Source organism: Choloepus didactylus, chromosome 2 (assembly GCF_015220235.1).
Source record: "Choloepus didactylus isolate mChoDid1 chromosome 2, mChoDid1.pri, whole genome shotgun sequence".
NCBI classification, from domain to species: Eukaryota; Metazoa; Chordata; class Mammalia; order Pilosa; family Megalonychidae; genus Choloepus; species Choloepus didactylus.
This window is the reverse complement of record NC_051308.1, coordinates 121,907,560-121,921,387: the sequence shown is the minus strand read 5'-3', so window position 1 is coordinate 121,921,387 and position 13,828 is coordinate 121,907,560. Positions and strand designations below refer to the sequence as shown.

Genomic DNA, 13,828 nt, shown 5'->3' with positions numbered 1-13,828 from the left:
GGGTGGGTTTATTTGGATTTATTCTATTTGGAGTTCACTGGGCATTTATGCTTTGTGTGTTTATATTGTGTAGAAGGTTGGGGAAGTTTTCCCTAACAATTTCTTTGAATACTCTTTCTAGACCTTTACCCTTCTCTTCCCCTTCTGGGACACCAGTGAGTCTTAAGTTTGGATGTTTTATTTTATCTATCATATCCCTGAGATCCATTTCGATTTTTTCAATTTTTTTCTCCATTTTTTCTTTTGTTCTTTCATTTTCTGTTCTGTGGATTTCTAGGACACTGAGATGTTGTTCAGCTTCCTCTAGTGTTGTATTATGAGTATCCAGAGTCTTTTTAATTTGGCCAACAGTTTCTTTTATTTCCATAAGATCTTCTATTTTTTTATTTACTCTTGCAATGTCTACTTTATGCTCTTCTAGGGTCTTTTTTATGGTGCGTATATCCTGGGCCATGGTCCTCTTGATGTCCTTTAAATCCTTTGCCACGTTTTTGTTCTTTGATTGTAGTTTTTAATTAATTTTGTGAGGTATAACATTTTTTCTGAAATCTTGATTTGTGTGTTTGGAGCTGGATTCTCCGTATCATCTGGTTTTATCATATGCATTAAGATTTTCTGTTGTTTTTGGCCTCTTGGCATTTGTTTTGCTTGCTAGGGTTCTTTCAAGTTGTATCAAAAAAAAAAAGGATATCGACCTAATTTTTCAGAGACACAGTTTGGTGACGTACACTTTCTCTAACTAACCAGCAGATAGCATCTGTGAGCCACCTATATCCCTCCAGTCAGTTCTCAACCTTTTTTCCAGCGTAGTGTGGGGAAATGATTCTTGTACGTTCAGTTGGAGAGCTCAGCCTGGGCGCGCTGCTGGAGTCGCCCGCCCTGAATGTGGGGCATGCACACGGGTGGCCAAGGAGGAAGGGCAGCTCTCTCTCAGTGTCCCATAAACCACCGGACTTGGTGTAGCACCCCTGGGTTCTCTGAGCGGATCCCCCCTCCCAGCTGTGATCCTCCCTCTGCCGAGGGGGATGCCATGCTATCATCAGTGTGCGCCGTCCCTCTAGGGAAGCCCTGGGCCGCTTGGCTGTGCCTCAGGGCTCTCAGCTCATTTCAGAATACACAATGTGTGAGGCTGTCTTTACTGCAACGCCTTGTGGGCTGAGAGCAGCTGAGGTTTTCTCCACAGAGAGAGAGTGAGAGACAGAATATTTCCCCCGATTCTCCCAAGATCAGTTGTCACCAAAAGCCTCTGTCTGCTTGTTGAGGATTCACTGTCTGTATTGAGCAGTTATTATTAAAACCTCACTTGGAGCTGGGCTGAGAAAGTGCACGGCGCAGCTTCCGTGAGGGAGGGGCTCCCAGCTCTAGGTTCTCGGCTCTCGGCGCGGGTCCACAATTTTACTTACAGATTTTATGCTGTGATCTTGGGCATTCCTCCCAATTCATGTCAGTGGATGCTGAGTGTACAGTCACGTTTGTCTCCCTGCTACCATTCCAGGTTATTTACTGGTTTTTTGTTCATTTATGAATTGTTCTGGGGCAGACTAAGTCTTCCACTTCTTTCTATGCTGCCATCTTCCCAGAATCCAACCGTCAATTCATTCTTGAAGTTAATTTGTCTATAACAGTGGGGTCTCCAGGGCCTGGCTACTCCCCGCAGCCATTTCCACAGCCTCTATTTTCACTTCTTTTGAATTGTGATTATTTGGAGCTTACATTGTCATGCTTGTAATGCTGAAATTTGATCACAAAATTCATGTCATGCCAGCAACTATGGCATGATTTTATTTATGAAACCAACCAGCATTATAGCTTTTATGCCACCTTTTGTTTTTTTTTTTTTTTTTTTTTTTTTTTTCTTTTTTTTTTTAATTTTTATTTTTATTCATCCGTATATGCTTTCTCCAGTTTTCCCCAATGATAACATCTTGCAAAACTGTAGAACAATATCATAGCCTGGATATTGAGATTGATACAGTCAAGATACAGAACATTTCCATCACCACAGGGATCCTTCATGTTTCCCTTTTATAGCTGCACCCACTTTCCTCCCACACCCACCTCCTCCTTTTCCCCCTGACAACCACCAGTCTATTATCTGTTCTTCGTTTCTATGATTTGGCATTTCAAGAATATTTTACAAATGTAATCATACAGTATTAAGCCTTTTGGGGCTGGCTTTGTTCACTCAGCATGATTCTCTGGAGATTCATCCAGGTGTTGCATGTATCCAGTAGTTTGGTCTTTTTTATTGCTAAATAGTATTCCAAGGTTTGAATGTACCACAGTTAGTTTAACCATTCACCCTTTGAAGGACATCTGGGTTATTTCCAGTTTTTGCCTGTTGTGAATAAAGCTGCTGTAAACATTTGTGTACAGGTTTTTGTGTGAACATCGGTCTTCATTTTTCTGGAATAAATGCTCAAGAGTGCCATTGCTGGCTCAGATGGTAGTTGCGTGCATAGCTTTTAAAGAAATTGCAAACTATTTTCTAGAATGACTACCATTTTGCATTCCCACCAGCAATACACGAGCCATCCAGTTTCTTGTCATCCTTGCCAGCTTTGGTGATGTCACTGTTTTTTTTATTTTTGCATAAAATAGTGTTATTTCTTTGCAGTTTTAATCTGCATTTTGCTAATGGTTAATGATGTGGAACATCTTTTCATGAACTTACTTTCCATCTGTCTATCCTCTTTGGTAAAATCATCTCTTCATGTCTTTTGCCCATTTTCTAGTTGGATTACTTTTTTTTTTTTCTTTTTTTACTGTTGAGTTTTCAGAGTTCTGTGTATACTCTAAATTAGACCTTTGTCATATATGTGGTTTGCACATGTATGTGGTTTGCAAATAATTTTCTCCCACTCTGTAGCTTGTCTTTTCATCCTCCATTTAACAGGGTATTTCATAGAGTAAAAGGTTTTAATTTTGCTGAAGTCCAATTTATCAACATTTCCTTTTATGGATTGTGCTTGCTCTCAAGTCTGAGACTCCTGCCTGGTCATAAATCTTGAACATTTTCTCCTGTGTTTTTCTTTAAATGTTTTACAGTTTTATGTTTGACATTTATGTCCATGATCCATTTTAAGGTGTGAGACTTAGATCGAAGTCCATTTTTTTGCTGAGGACTTTTTTTTTTTAACTGTAAATATTATTGAGATCTATTCACACACCATGGAATTCATCCAAAGTATACAATCAGTGTCTCACAGTATCATCACCTAGTTGTGCAGTCATCATCATAATTTTAGAACATTTTTATTACTCCAAAAAGAAAATTAACAAATAGACATAAAAACAAGAAAACCCAAAACACCCCATACCCTTTATCCTACCCTATTATTAACCCCTAGTATTGGTGTGGTACATTTGTTACTGTTGATGAAAGAATATTAAGTCATTATTGTTAACTATAGTCCATAGTTTGCAGTAGGCACTTTTCCCCCTATGTACCACTCTATTATTAACTCTTTGTACAAGTGACACATATCTGTACTAGTTCATGAATTAACTTTTTTTTTTTTTTTAAATCATCATTTTATTGAGATATATTCACATACCACGCAGTCATACAAAACAAATTGTACTTTCGATTGTTTACAGTACCATTACATAGTTGTACATTCATCACCTAAATCAATCCCTGACACCTTCATTAGCACACACACAAAAATAACAAGAATAATAATTAGAGTGAAAAAGAGCAATTGAAGTAAAAAAGAACACTGGGTACCTTTGTCTGTTTGTTTCCTTCCCCTACTTTTCTACACATCCATCCATAAACTAGACAAAGTGGTGTTTGGTCCTTATGGCTTTCCCAATCCCATTGTCACCCCTCATAAGCTACATTTTTATACAACTGTCTTCGAGATTCATGGGTTCTGGGTTGTAGTTTGATAGTTTCAGGTATCCACCACCAGCTACCCCAATTCTTTAGAACCTAAAAAGGGTTGTCTAAAGTGTGCATAAGAGTGCCCACCAGAGTGACCTCTCGGTTCCTTTTGGAAACTCTCTGCCACTGAAGCTTATTTCATTTCCTTTCACATCCCCCTTTTGGTCAAGAAGATGTTCTCCGTCCCACGGTGCCAGGTCTACATTCCTCCCTGGGAGTCATATTCCACGTTGCCAGGGAGATTCACTTCCCTGGGTGTCTGATCCCACGTAGGGGGGAGGGCAGTGATTTCACCTTTCAAGTTGGCTTAGCCAGAGAGAGAGGGCCACATCTGAGCAACAAAGAGGCATTCAGGAGGAGACTCTTAGGCACAAATACAGGGAGGCCTAGCCTCTCCTTTGCAGCAACCGTCTTCCCAAGGGTAAAACTTATGGTAGAGGGCTCAACCCATCAAACCACCAGTCCCCTATGTCTGTGGTCATGTTAGCAACCATGGAGGTGGGGTAGGCGAATACCCCTGCATTCTCCACAGGCTCCTCAAGGGGGCACTACATCTTTTTTTTTTTTTTTTTCCCCTTTTTTTTCTTTTTTCTTTTTTTTTTTTTTTTTTTTTTTTTTTAACTTTCCCTTCTTTTTTCAAATCACCTGTATGAAAAAAAAAAGTTAAAAAGAAAACAAACATACAATAAAAGAGCATTTCAAAGAGACCATAGCAAGGGAGTAAGAAAAAGACAACTAACCTAAGATAACTGCTTAACTTCCAACATGTTCCTACTTTACCCCAAGAAAGTTACATAATATAGCAACATTTCAGTGAACTTGTTCCTACTACAACCATCAGAAATTAACAGACCATAGTCATTTCTGGGCATCCCCAGAACGTTAAATAGCTTATCTGTTCTTCCTGGATTATTGTTCCCCCTTCCTTAATTGCTCTCTACTGCTAGTTCCCCTACATTCTACATTATAAACCATTTGTTTTACATTTTTCAAAGTTCACATTAGTGGTAGCATATAATATTTCTCTTTTTGTGCCTGGCTTATTTCGCTCAGCATTATGTCTTCAAGGTTCATCCATGTTGTCATATGTTTCACCAGATCGTTCCTTCTTACTGCCGCGTAGTATTCCATCGTGTGTATATACCACATTTTATTTATCCACTCATCTGTTGAAGGACATTTGGGTTGTTTCCATCTCTTGGCAATTGTGAATAATGCTGCTATGAACATTGGCGTGCAGATATCTGTTCGTGTCACTGCTTTCCGATCTTCCGGGTATATACCGAGGAGTGCAATCGCTGGATCGAATGGTAGCTCTATATCTAGTTTTCTAAGGAACTGCCAGACTGACTTCCAGAGTGGCTGAACCATTATACAGTCCCACCAACAGTGAATAAGAGTCCCAATTTCTCCACATCCCCTCCAGCATTTGTAGTTTCCTGTTTGTTTAATGGCAGCCATTCTAACCGGTGTTAGATGGTATCTCATTGTGGTCTTAATTTGCATCTCTCTAATAGCTAGTGAAGCTGAACATTTTTTCATGTGTTTCTTGGTCATTTGTATTTCCTCTTCAGAGAACTGTCTTTTCATATCTTTTGCCCATTTTATAATTGGGCTGTCTGTACTATTGTCATTGAGTTGTAGGATTTCTTTGTATATGCAAGATATCAGTCTTTTGTCAGATACATGGTTTCCAAAAATTTTTTCCCATTGAGTTGGCTGCCTCTTTACCTTTTTGAGAAATTCCTTTGAGGTGCAGAAACTTCTAAGCTTGAGGAGTTCCCATTTATCTATTTTCTCTTTTGTTGCTTGTGCTTTGGGTGTAAAGTCTAGGAAGTGGCCTCCTAATACAAGGTCTTGAAGATGTTTTCCTACATTATCTTCTAGGAGTTTTATGGTACTTTCTTTTATATTGAGATCTTTGGTCCATTTTGAGTTAATTTTTGTGTAGGGGGTGAGGTAGGGGTCCTCTTTCATTCTTTTGGATATGGATATCCAACTCTCCCAGCCCCATTTGTTGAAAAGACCATTATGGCTCAGTTCGGTGACTTTGGGGGCCTTATCAAAGATCAGTCGGCCATAGATCTGAGGGTCTATCTCTGAATTCTCAATTCGATTCCATTGATCTATATGTCTATCTTTGTGCCAGTACCATGCTGTTTTGGCAACTGTGGCTTTATAATAAGCTTCAAAGTCAGGGAGTGTAAGTCCTCCCACTTCGTTTTTCTTTTTTAGAGTGTCTTTAGCAATTCGAGGCATCTTCCCTTTCCAAATGAATTTGATAACTAGCTTTTCCAAGTCTGCAAAGTAGGTTGTTGGAATTTTGATTGGGATTGCATTGAATCTGTAGATGAGTTTGGGTAGAATTGACATCTTAATGACATTTAGCCTTCCTATCCATGAACATGGAATATTTTTCCATCTTTTAAGGTCCCCTTCTATTTCTTTTAGTAGAGTTATGTAGTTTTCTTTGTATAGGTCTTTTACATCTTTGGTTAAGTTGATTCCTAGGTACTTGATTTTTTTAGTTGCTATTGAAAATGGTATCTTTTTCTTGAGTGTCTCTTCAGTTTGTTCATTTCTAGCATATAGAAACATTACTGACTTATGTGCATTAATCTTGTATCCCGCTACTTTGCTAAATTTGTTTATTAGCTCTAGTAGGTGTATCGTTGATTTCTCAGGGTTTTCTAGATATAAGATCATATCATCTGCAAACAATGACAGTTTTACTTCTTCTTTTCCAATTTGGATGCCTTTTATTTCTTTGTCTTGCCGGATTGCCCTGGCTAGCACTTCCAGCACAATGTTGAATAACAGTGGTGACAGCGGGCATCCTTGTCTTGTTCCTGATCTTAGAGGGAAGGCTTTCAGTCTCTCACCATTGAGTACTATGCTGGCTGTGGGTTTTTCATATATGCTCTTTATCATGTTGAGGAAGTTTCCTTCAATTCCTACCTTTTGAAGTGTTTTATCAAAAAGGGATGTTGGATTTTGTCAAATGCTTTTTCAGCATCTATTGAGATGATCAATTGATTTTTCCCTTTCGAGTTTTTAATGTGTTGTAATACATTGATTGTTTTTCTGATGTTGAACCATACTTGCATGCCTGGAATGAACCCCACTTGGTCATGGTGTATGATTTTTTTAATGTGTCTTTGGATTCGATTTGCAAGTATTTTGTTGAGGATTTTTGCATCTATATTCATTAGGGAGATTGGCCGGTAGTTTTCCTTTTTTGTAGCATCTTTGCCTGGTTTTGGTATTAGATTGATGTTAGCTTCATAAAATGAGTTAGGTAGTGTTCCATTTTTTTCAATGTTTTGAAAGAGTTTGAGTAAGATTGGTGTCAGTTCTTTCTGGAAAGTTTGGTAGAATTCCCCTGTGAAGCCATCTGGCCCTGGGCATTTATTTGTGGGAAGATTTTTGATGACTGATTGGATCTCTTTGCTTGTGATGGGTTGGTTGAGGTCTTCTATTTCTTCTCTGGTCAGTCTAGGTTGTTCATATGTTTCCAGGAAATTGTCCATTTCTTCTACATTATCCAGTTTGTTGCCATACAGTTGTTCATAATATCCTCTTATAATTTTTTTAATTTCTTCAGGATCTGCAGTTATGTCACCTTTTTCATTCATTATTTTGTTTATATGGGTCTTCTCTCTTTTTGATTTTGTCAGTCTAGCTAGGGGCTTGTCAATCTTGTTGATCTTCTCAAAGAACCAACTTTTGGTGATATTTATCCTTTCTATTGTTTTTTTGTTCTCTATGTCATTTATTTTCTGCTTTAATCCTTGTTATTTCTTTTCTTCTACTTGGTTTAGGATTGGTTTGCTGTTCATTTTCTAGCTTCTTCAGTTGATCCATTAGTTCTTTGATTTTGGCTCTTTCTTCCTTTTTAATATATGCGTTTAGTGCTATAAATTTCCCCCTTAGCACTGCTTTTGCTGCATCCCATAGGTTTTGGTATGTTGTGTTCTCATTTTCATTCGTCTCTATATATTTAGCAATTTCTCTTGCTATTTCTTCTTTAACCCACTGATTGTTTAGGAGTGTGTTGTTTAACCTCCAGGTATTTGTGAATTTTCTAAGTCTCTGATGGTTATTGACTTCTAATTGTATTCCATTGTGGTCAGAGAATGTGCTTTGAATAATTTCAATCTTTTTAAATTTATTGAGGCTTGTTTTATGTCCCAGCATATGATCTATTCTGGAGAAAGTTCCGTGAGCACTAGAAAAGTATGTGTATCCTGGTGATTTGGGATGTAATGTCCTGTAGATGTCTGTTAAATCTAATTCATTTATCAGATTGTTTAGGTTTTCAATTTCCTTATTGGTCTTCTGTCTGGTTGATCTATCTATAGGAGAGAGTGATGTGTTGAAGTCTCCCACAATTATTGTGGAAACATCAATTGCTTCCTTTAGTTTTGCCAATGTTTCTCTCATGTATTTTGTGGCACCTTGATTGGGTGCATAGACATTTACGATTGTTATTTCTTCTTGCTGAATTGCCCCTTTTATTAGTATGTAGTGGCCTTCTTTGTCTCTCAAAACATCCCTGCATTTGAAGTCTATTTTATCTGAGATTAATATTGCTACACCTGCTTTCTTTGGCTGTAGCTTGCATGAAATATTTTTTTCCATCCTTTCACTTTCAATTTCTTTGTGTCCCTGTGTCTAAGATGAGTCTCTTGTATGCAACATATTGATGGTTCATTTTTTTTGATCCATTCTGCGAATCTATATCTTTTAATTGGGGAGTTTAATCCATTTACATTCAACGTTAAAACCGTGAAGGCATTTCTTGAATCGGCCATCTTATCCTTTGGATTATGTTTGCCATATTTTTCCCCTCTCTCTATTAATATCCTTTATTGTACCCATACCGAATCTCTTTAGTACTGAACCTTTCTCCAAGTCTCTCTGTCCTGTCTTTGTTTCTCTGTCTGTAGGGCTCCCTTTAGTATCTCCAGTAGGGCAGGTCTCTTGTTAGCAAATTCTCTCAGCATTTCTTTGTCTGTGAAAAATTTAAGCTCTCCCTCAAATTTGAAGGAGAGCTTTGCTGGATAAAGTATTCTTGGCTGGAAATTCCTCTCTCTCAGAATTTTAAATATATCGTGCCATTGCCTTCTCGCCTCCATGGTGGCTGCTGAGTAGTCACTACTTAGTCTTATGCTGTTTCCTTTGTATGTGGTGAATTGCTTTTCTCTTGCTGCTTTCAGAACTTGCTCCTTCTCTTCTATGTTTGACAGTGTGATCAGTATATGTCTCGGAGTGGGTTTTTTTGGATTTATTCTATTTGGAGTTCGCTGAGCATTTATGATTTGTGTATTTATGTTGTTTAGAAGATTTGGGAAGTTTTCCCCAACAATTTCTTTGAATACTCTTCCTAGACCTTTACCCTTTTCTTCCCCTTCTGGGACACCAATGAGTCTTATATTCGGACGCTTCATATTATCTATCATATCCCTGAGGTCCATTTCGAGTTTTTCAATTTTTTTCCCCATTCTTTCTTTTATGCTTTCATTTTCCATTCTGTCATCTTCCAGGTCACTGATTCGTTGTTCAACTTCCTCTAGTCTTGTACTATGAGTGTCCAGAATCTTTTTAATTTGGTCAACAGTTTCTTTAATTTCCATAAGATCATCCATTTTTTATTTAGTCTTGCAATGTCTTCTTTATGCTCTTCTAGGGTCTTCTTGATTTCCTTCATATCCCGTACTAGGGTCTCATTGTTCATCTTTAGTTCTTTGAGTAGCTGCTCTAGGTGTGTCTCTTCTGGTCTTTTGATTTGGGTGCTTGGGCTTGGGTTATCCATATCGTCTGGTTTTTTCATATGCTTTATAATTTTCTGTTGTTTTTGGCCTCGTGGCATTTGCTGTCCTTGATAGGGTTCTTTAGGGTTTGTAGACCAGTTGAAGTCCTTATCTCTAATTTATCAGATCTACAGCTTCGTGGAGTACACTTTCTCTAACTAACCAGCAGGTGGCGTCCACGAGCCACCTGTTCTCCACAAGCCAGATCTCCCCTGCTTAGCCTTTTTGGTGAGTGGGGGAGTGAGTCTTGTGGGGCCCAATTGGTGTACCAAGCTTGCGTGTGTAGTTGGTGTTGCCTGCCCTGTATGTGGGGCGTGTTTCTGGGCAGTCGGGGAGGGGGGGTGGCCCTAACAATCAAATCTCCCTGATGATCCTAGAGTTTTAAAGCTACTGCAATAGTCTAATCCTTCAGTTCAGTCCTGCCACAGTTTGTCTCTGCCACTGACCCACAAGTCTTTGGTATTGGCGTATGGCTCCTGAGACTTGCAAGTGGGCCCCACTTCCAGGCTGTGCACCCCGGGTCCTCTGTTGAGGGATGACTGTGCTATGTCACAGGTGAGTGCCGTCCCCCCAGGGCAGTTCTGGGCTGCTGGGCTGTGTTGGGAGGCTCCCAGTCTGCTCAAATGATGGCTGAATGGGGCTCTGTTAATTCACACTGCTCCCCCTTCCCAGCTCTGGGACATTCAGCTGAGGTTGCAGGGAAGGCTAATGTCCACGCCCAGTTTTGTGGTGTGTGCCTGTTATTTGAAGCACTTCCGTCACACTGGGTTGTCTGGGGCAGCTCTGGGCTATGGGGCTGGCGATGGGCAGGAGTGTTTCCTGTCCACCAGGATGGTGGCTGTGAGCGGACACCCCCCTTTTCTTGGGAAGTTGTGTTGTTTAGTGAATTTTCTCAGCCACTGGATTATTGCCTTTTGTCTCAGAGCTCTCTTATTTCTGCTCTTGACTTGACGTGCCCAAATTTCAATTCTTTGAAGCTTTCTGTATTGAGCTTCTTAGAGTAATTGTTTTAGAAAAAGCAAAAAGGATTTAAAAAAAAAAAAAAAAAAACGGCCCTCCACAGAGATCTAATGGGTTATTGAAATGCTAATAGACAAAGCAACCAGGGCCATTAAGGAAAGGTGCCCTGGGCAGAGAGATCAGCCTTGCTTCGGGATTTGCATATGCGCCTCAAGGCCTGATCTCCGCCCTTCCCCTTTCTGTGTTCACCAGAACTCCAAAAATCCTCTGCTTTTACTTTGGAGCTTCTCGTGTTGTTTTCCTTCTATGCCCGTCTCCTCTCTGCTGGGCTGGCTGCTCTCAGAGTCTCTGGTGTCTGGCCTCAGTCTATCTATGGTTGGAGTTTGAATCAGTAGAATGAGTTTCCGATGAGAGCAGCCACTGCAATTCTCCCTTCTCCTTCCTGGAGCTGACAGCCCCTCCTCCCCCGGGACTGAGCCTGGCAGGGAGGGGCGCGGGTCCCCTGGCCGCAAAAACTTACAGATTTCGCTGATCTCAGCAGTTCCACGTTTTCATGAGTGTTGTATGAAGTATGCCCAAAGACAGATTGCTCTGTGGTGTCCAGTCCACGCAGTTCCTGGCTTTTTACCTACTTTCCTGGAGGAGTAACTAAAACATACAGCTCACCAGTCTGCCATCTTGCCCCGCCTCCACCTTTTGTTTTTTAAGAAAATATAAAAATGTCCAACATTTTTCAAAGGAGGTGAGCAACCTTGAATGTATTTTAACCTTTACCACAAGTACAGCCTCATAACAAGAAAGAAAGGTGGCAGCTAAGAGAATGGTAATTGTGTGTAATTCCAGCATCCCAATGGAGAATAACTTTATATTACCCAGATGTAGAGTAGGGGTGTGATTAGAAAAAGGTTCTTGAAAAGCCTTTCATGTGTTCCAGCCTGAATGGAAATCATATCATTCTAGAAGTAGTGTGTAATATTGAAATATAAGTGTAATAGCCATGTTTTATGCAAATTGATAAATGGGCAGGTTACTGATGATATTCTTTGTAATGGGCAATTTGAGCCTCTTCCTTGCTATATATACAGAAGGTATAGAAGAATAGAGTTTGTTTTTAAAATTGGTTTAAGTTGTAAAATATTTCTTTCTTATATGCTATTGTTTGCTTTAAAAGAAAGATATGTAATCCACAACTAACGCTATTTCAAGATTTGAGCTCTGAAATGTTTTCTTATGTGTATGTGTATTATATCAAAAATACTTTAAAATTATCTTGACTGTTAAAAAAATTGTGCACAATACTATTCAATCTGTATCCTTTTAGTCTGGACCAAAATGAAATATTAATGTCCTTACATTTGTTTCCAAAGGATTATTGGACTCATCAATATAGTTAGATTTAGCAATATGTTGATATATATTATTCATGAGAAATATTGTTTGTGAGAATAATAGGAAATATTTATGAGTCTTTTATAAGAAAACCAAATGTGGGTCTTCTGAAGTCACACGTTTTGCAAAACAATAACAATAAAAATGAAACAACACAGGTAACTTTATTTCCTATCCCATTCTTTTAGGGGAGAAAAAAGCTCTGAAAGCAAACAGAAATGGTTTTATTTTGCGCATTTATTTCATTTTGTCATGTTACAGCATTAAAGCTAGGTCCTGAATCATTCAAGTTTGATGGTGCAGTAGAGGCTGTAGCCGTCCGGCAAGCTGAGAAGTATTACATCCTCCGTCCAGAAGTAATTGAAACCTATTGGTACTTATGGCGATTCACTCATGATCCAAGATACAGACAGTGGGGCTGGGAGGCAGCACTGGTAAATAAACCAATGTTTTATTTTATCTGCAAAAAAGTGTTAAAATGAAGCCCTCCTTTACTGCCATGTATCTCCAGCCAATTTTACTTCATGTTAGTAACTATAAGGCTATTTTCATTTATTCAAGTAAGGGAATCAATTTAAGTTACTTGAGCAGTAGAAGTAAACCTTAGAATCCAGTTATCTTCTCTGTTAGAGCTACTTTCCTATTAGTATTCACTCATTATTTTTATTGATAATTACAAGGAGTCATTTAAAAGGCAATTTTTCATTATGGTTATAAAATAAGCCATTTAAGTTTCTGTACTGTCCTCTTAATGCTTAACCTCTCGGAAAGGAAAAGAAAACATCACTACAAAACTGCTCAGGTTCTCAAGTCAGTGTTAGGTTATCCCCATTCACTTCAGCTTGTGTTCTTAGTAATTCCTCAGTGGATCACCATGGTTCAGTGAGTTGTTAAATTGTTAATTTTTTTTAATTGAAAGACAAAATGTATGTAAATTTGAAATGAGAAATTTTTAATGGTTAGTAAGTAAGGGAAGCAAGCAATTTACTCTTAAAATACTAGCCTTTCAGGGAACCCCATAACTATCAAAACCTAGGAAGGAAAAAAACATTAGCCTTTTCATTGAAAGTAAAGCTTTTTCCCAGAGGTATGGGAATGTTTTATTCTCTGAGATGTAATGATGATAATCACTACTAATTATGATAAATGTTTATATTTGTATTGTTTAACTTAAGCTTGAGTGAGTACATCCCAGGTAGAGTAAGTAGTGTTAGTTAGTTGCTCAGACAAGAATATGCATGATAGATTTCAGAGCAGTATGAACACCAATATGTATATAAAGAGAAGGTCTTGAAGTGGCTAATGGAAGGAAGTATTCTTTTTCCTTAAAATTCTCTACACCAACCCCCCCCCCACACACACACACACACAGCTCCCTAATTTTGAAAAACATTTGCAAAACTACTAGAGGTATTTCAAAGGGTATGGAGCTTCTAAAGGCTTTTCAGTAGGGCAGTTACAAAACAGAACAAAAGGACCTGGTCATAATCTGCAAATTGGTAGTTTTTAGAGATCACTGCAGTAATCTAGGAATAATGTAATAAAATCTTGAACTATCAGAACAGTTTAAGGATAATGAAAAAGCATCAGGGAGGCATGTCACTTGTCATTCAGACCTAAGTAGTCTTCATGGAGTTTAACAATAAGAGAATATTAATGGAAGCAAGGTGGAGTTACAGAACAGAAACAGATGCAACATTTATTGATGCTGCTCTTCCCTATTCTGTTAGGTCCAAAATAAGGAACACATCTGCTAATGGAATTCACTGTGCGGAAG

At 38.7% G+C, this 13,828-nt stretch overlaps 1 protein-coding gene across 3 annotated transcripts in view; it reads left to right on the top strand.

The window, feature by feature from the left end:
- Nucleotides 1-13,828, top strand: part of MAN1A2 (mannosidase alpha class 1A member 2) — a 377,203-nt gene that overhangs the window by 293,698 nt on the left and 69,677 nt on the right. For all 3 annotated transcript variants that reach the window (XR_005215262.1, XM_037826268.1, XM_037826267.1), the window contains exon 11: nucleotides 12,313-12,485. Coding sequence is in view for 2 of the 3 variants with exons in the window: in XM_037826268.1 (XP_037682196.1) it covers nucleotides 12,313-12,485 (173 nt within the window). In the remaining variant the exon portion in view is untranslated. The remainder of the gene's footprint in view (nucleotides 1-12,312; nucleotides 12,486-13,828) is intronic.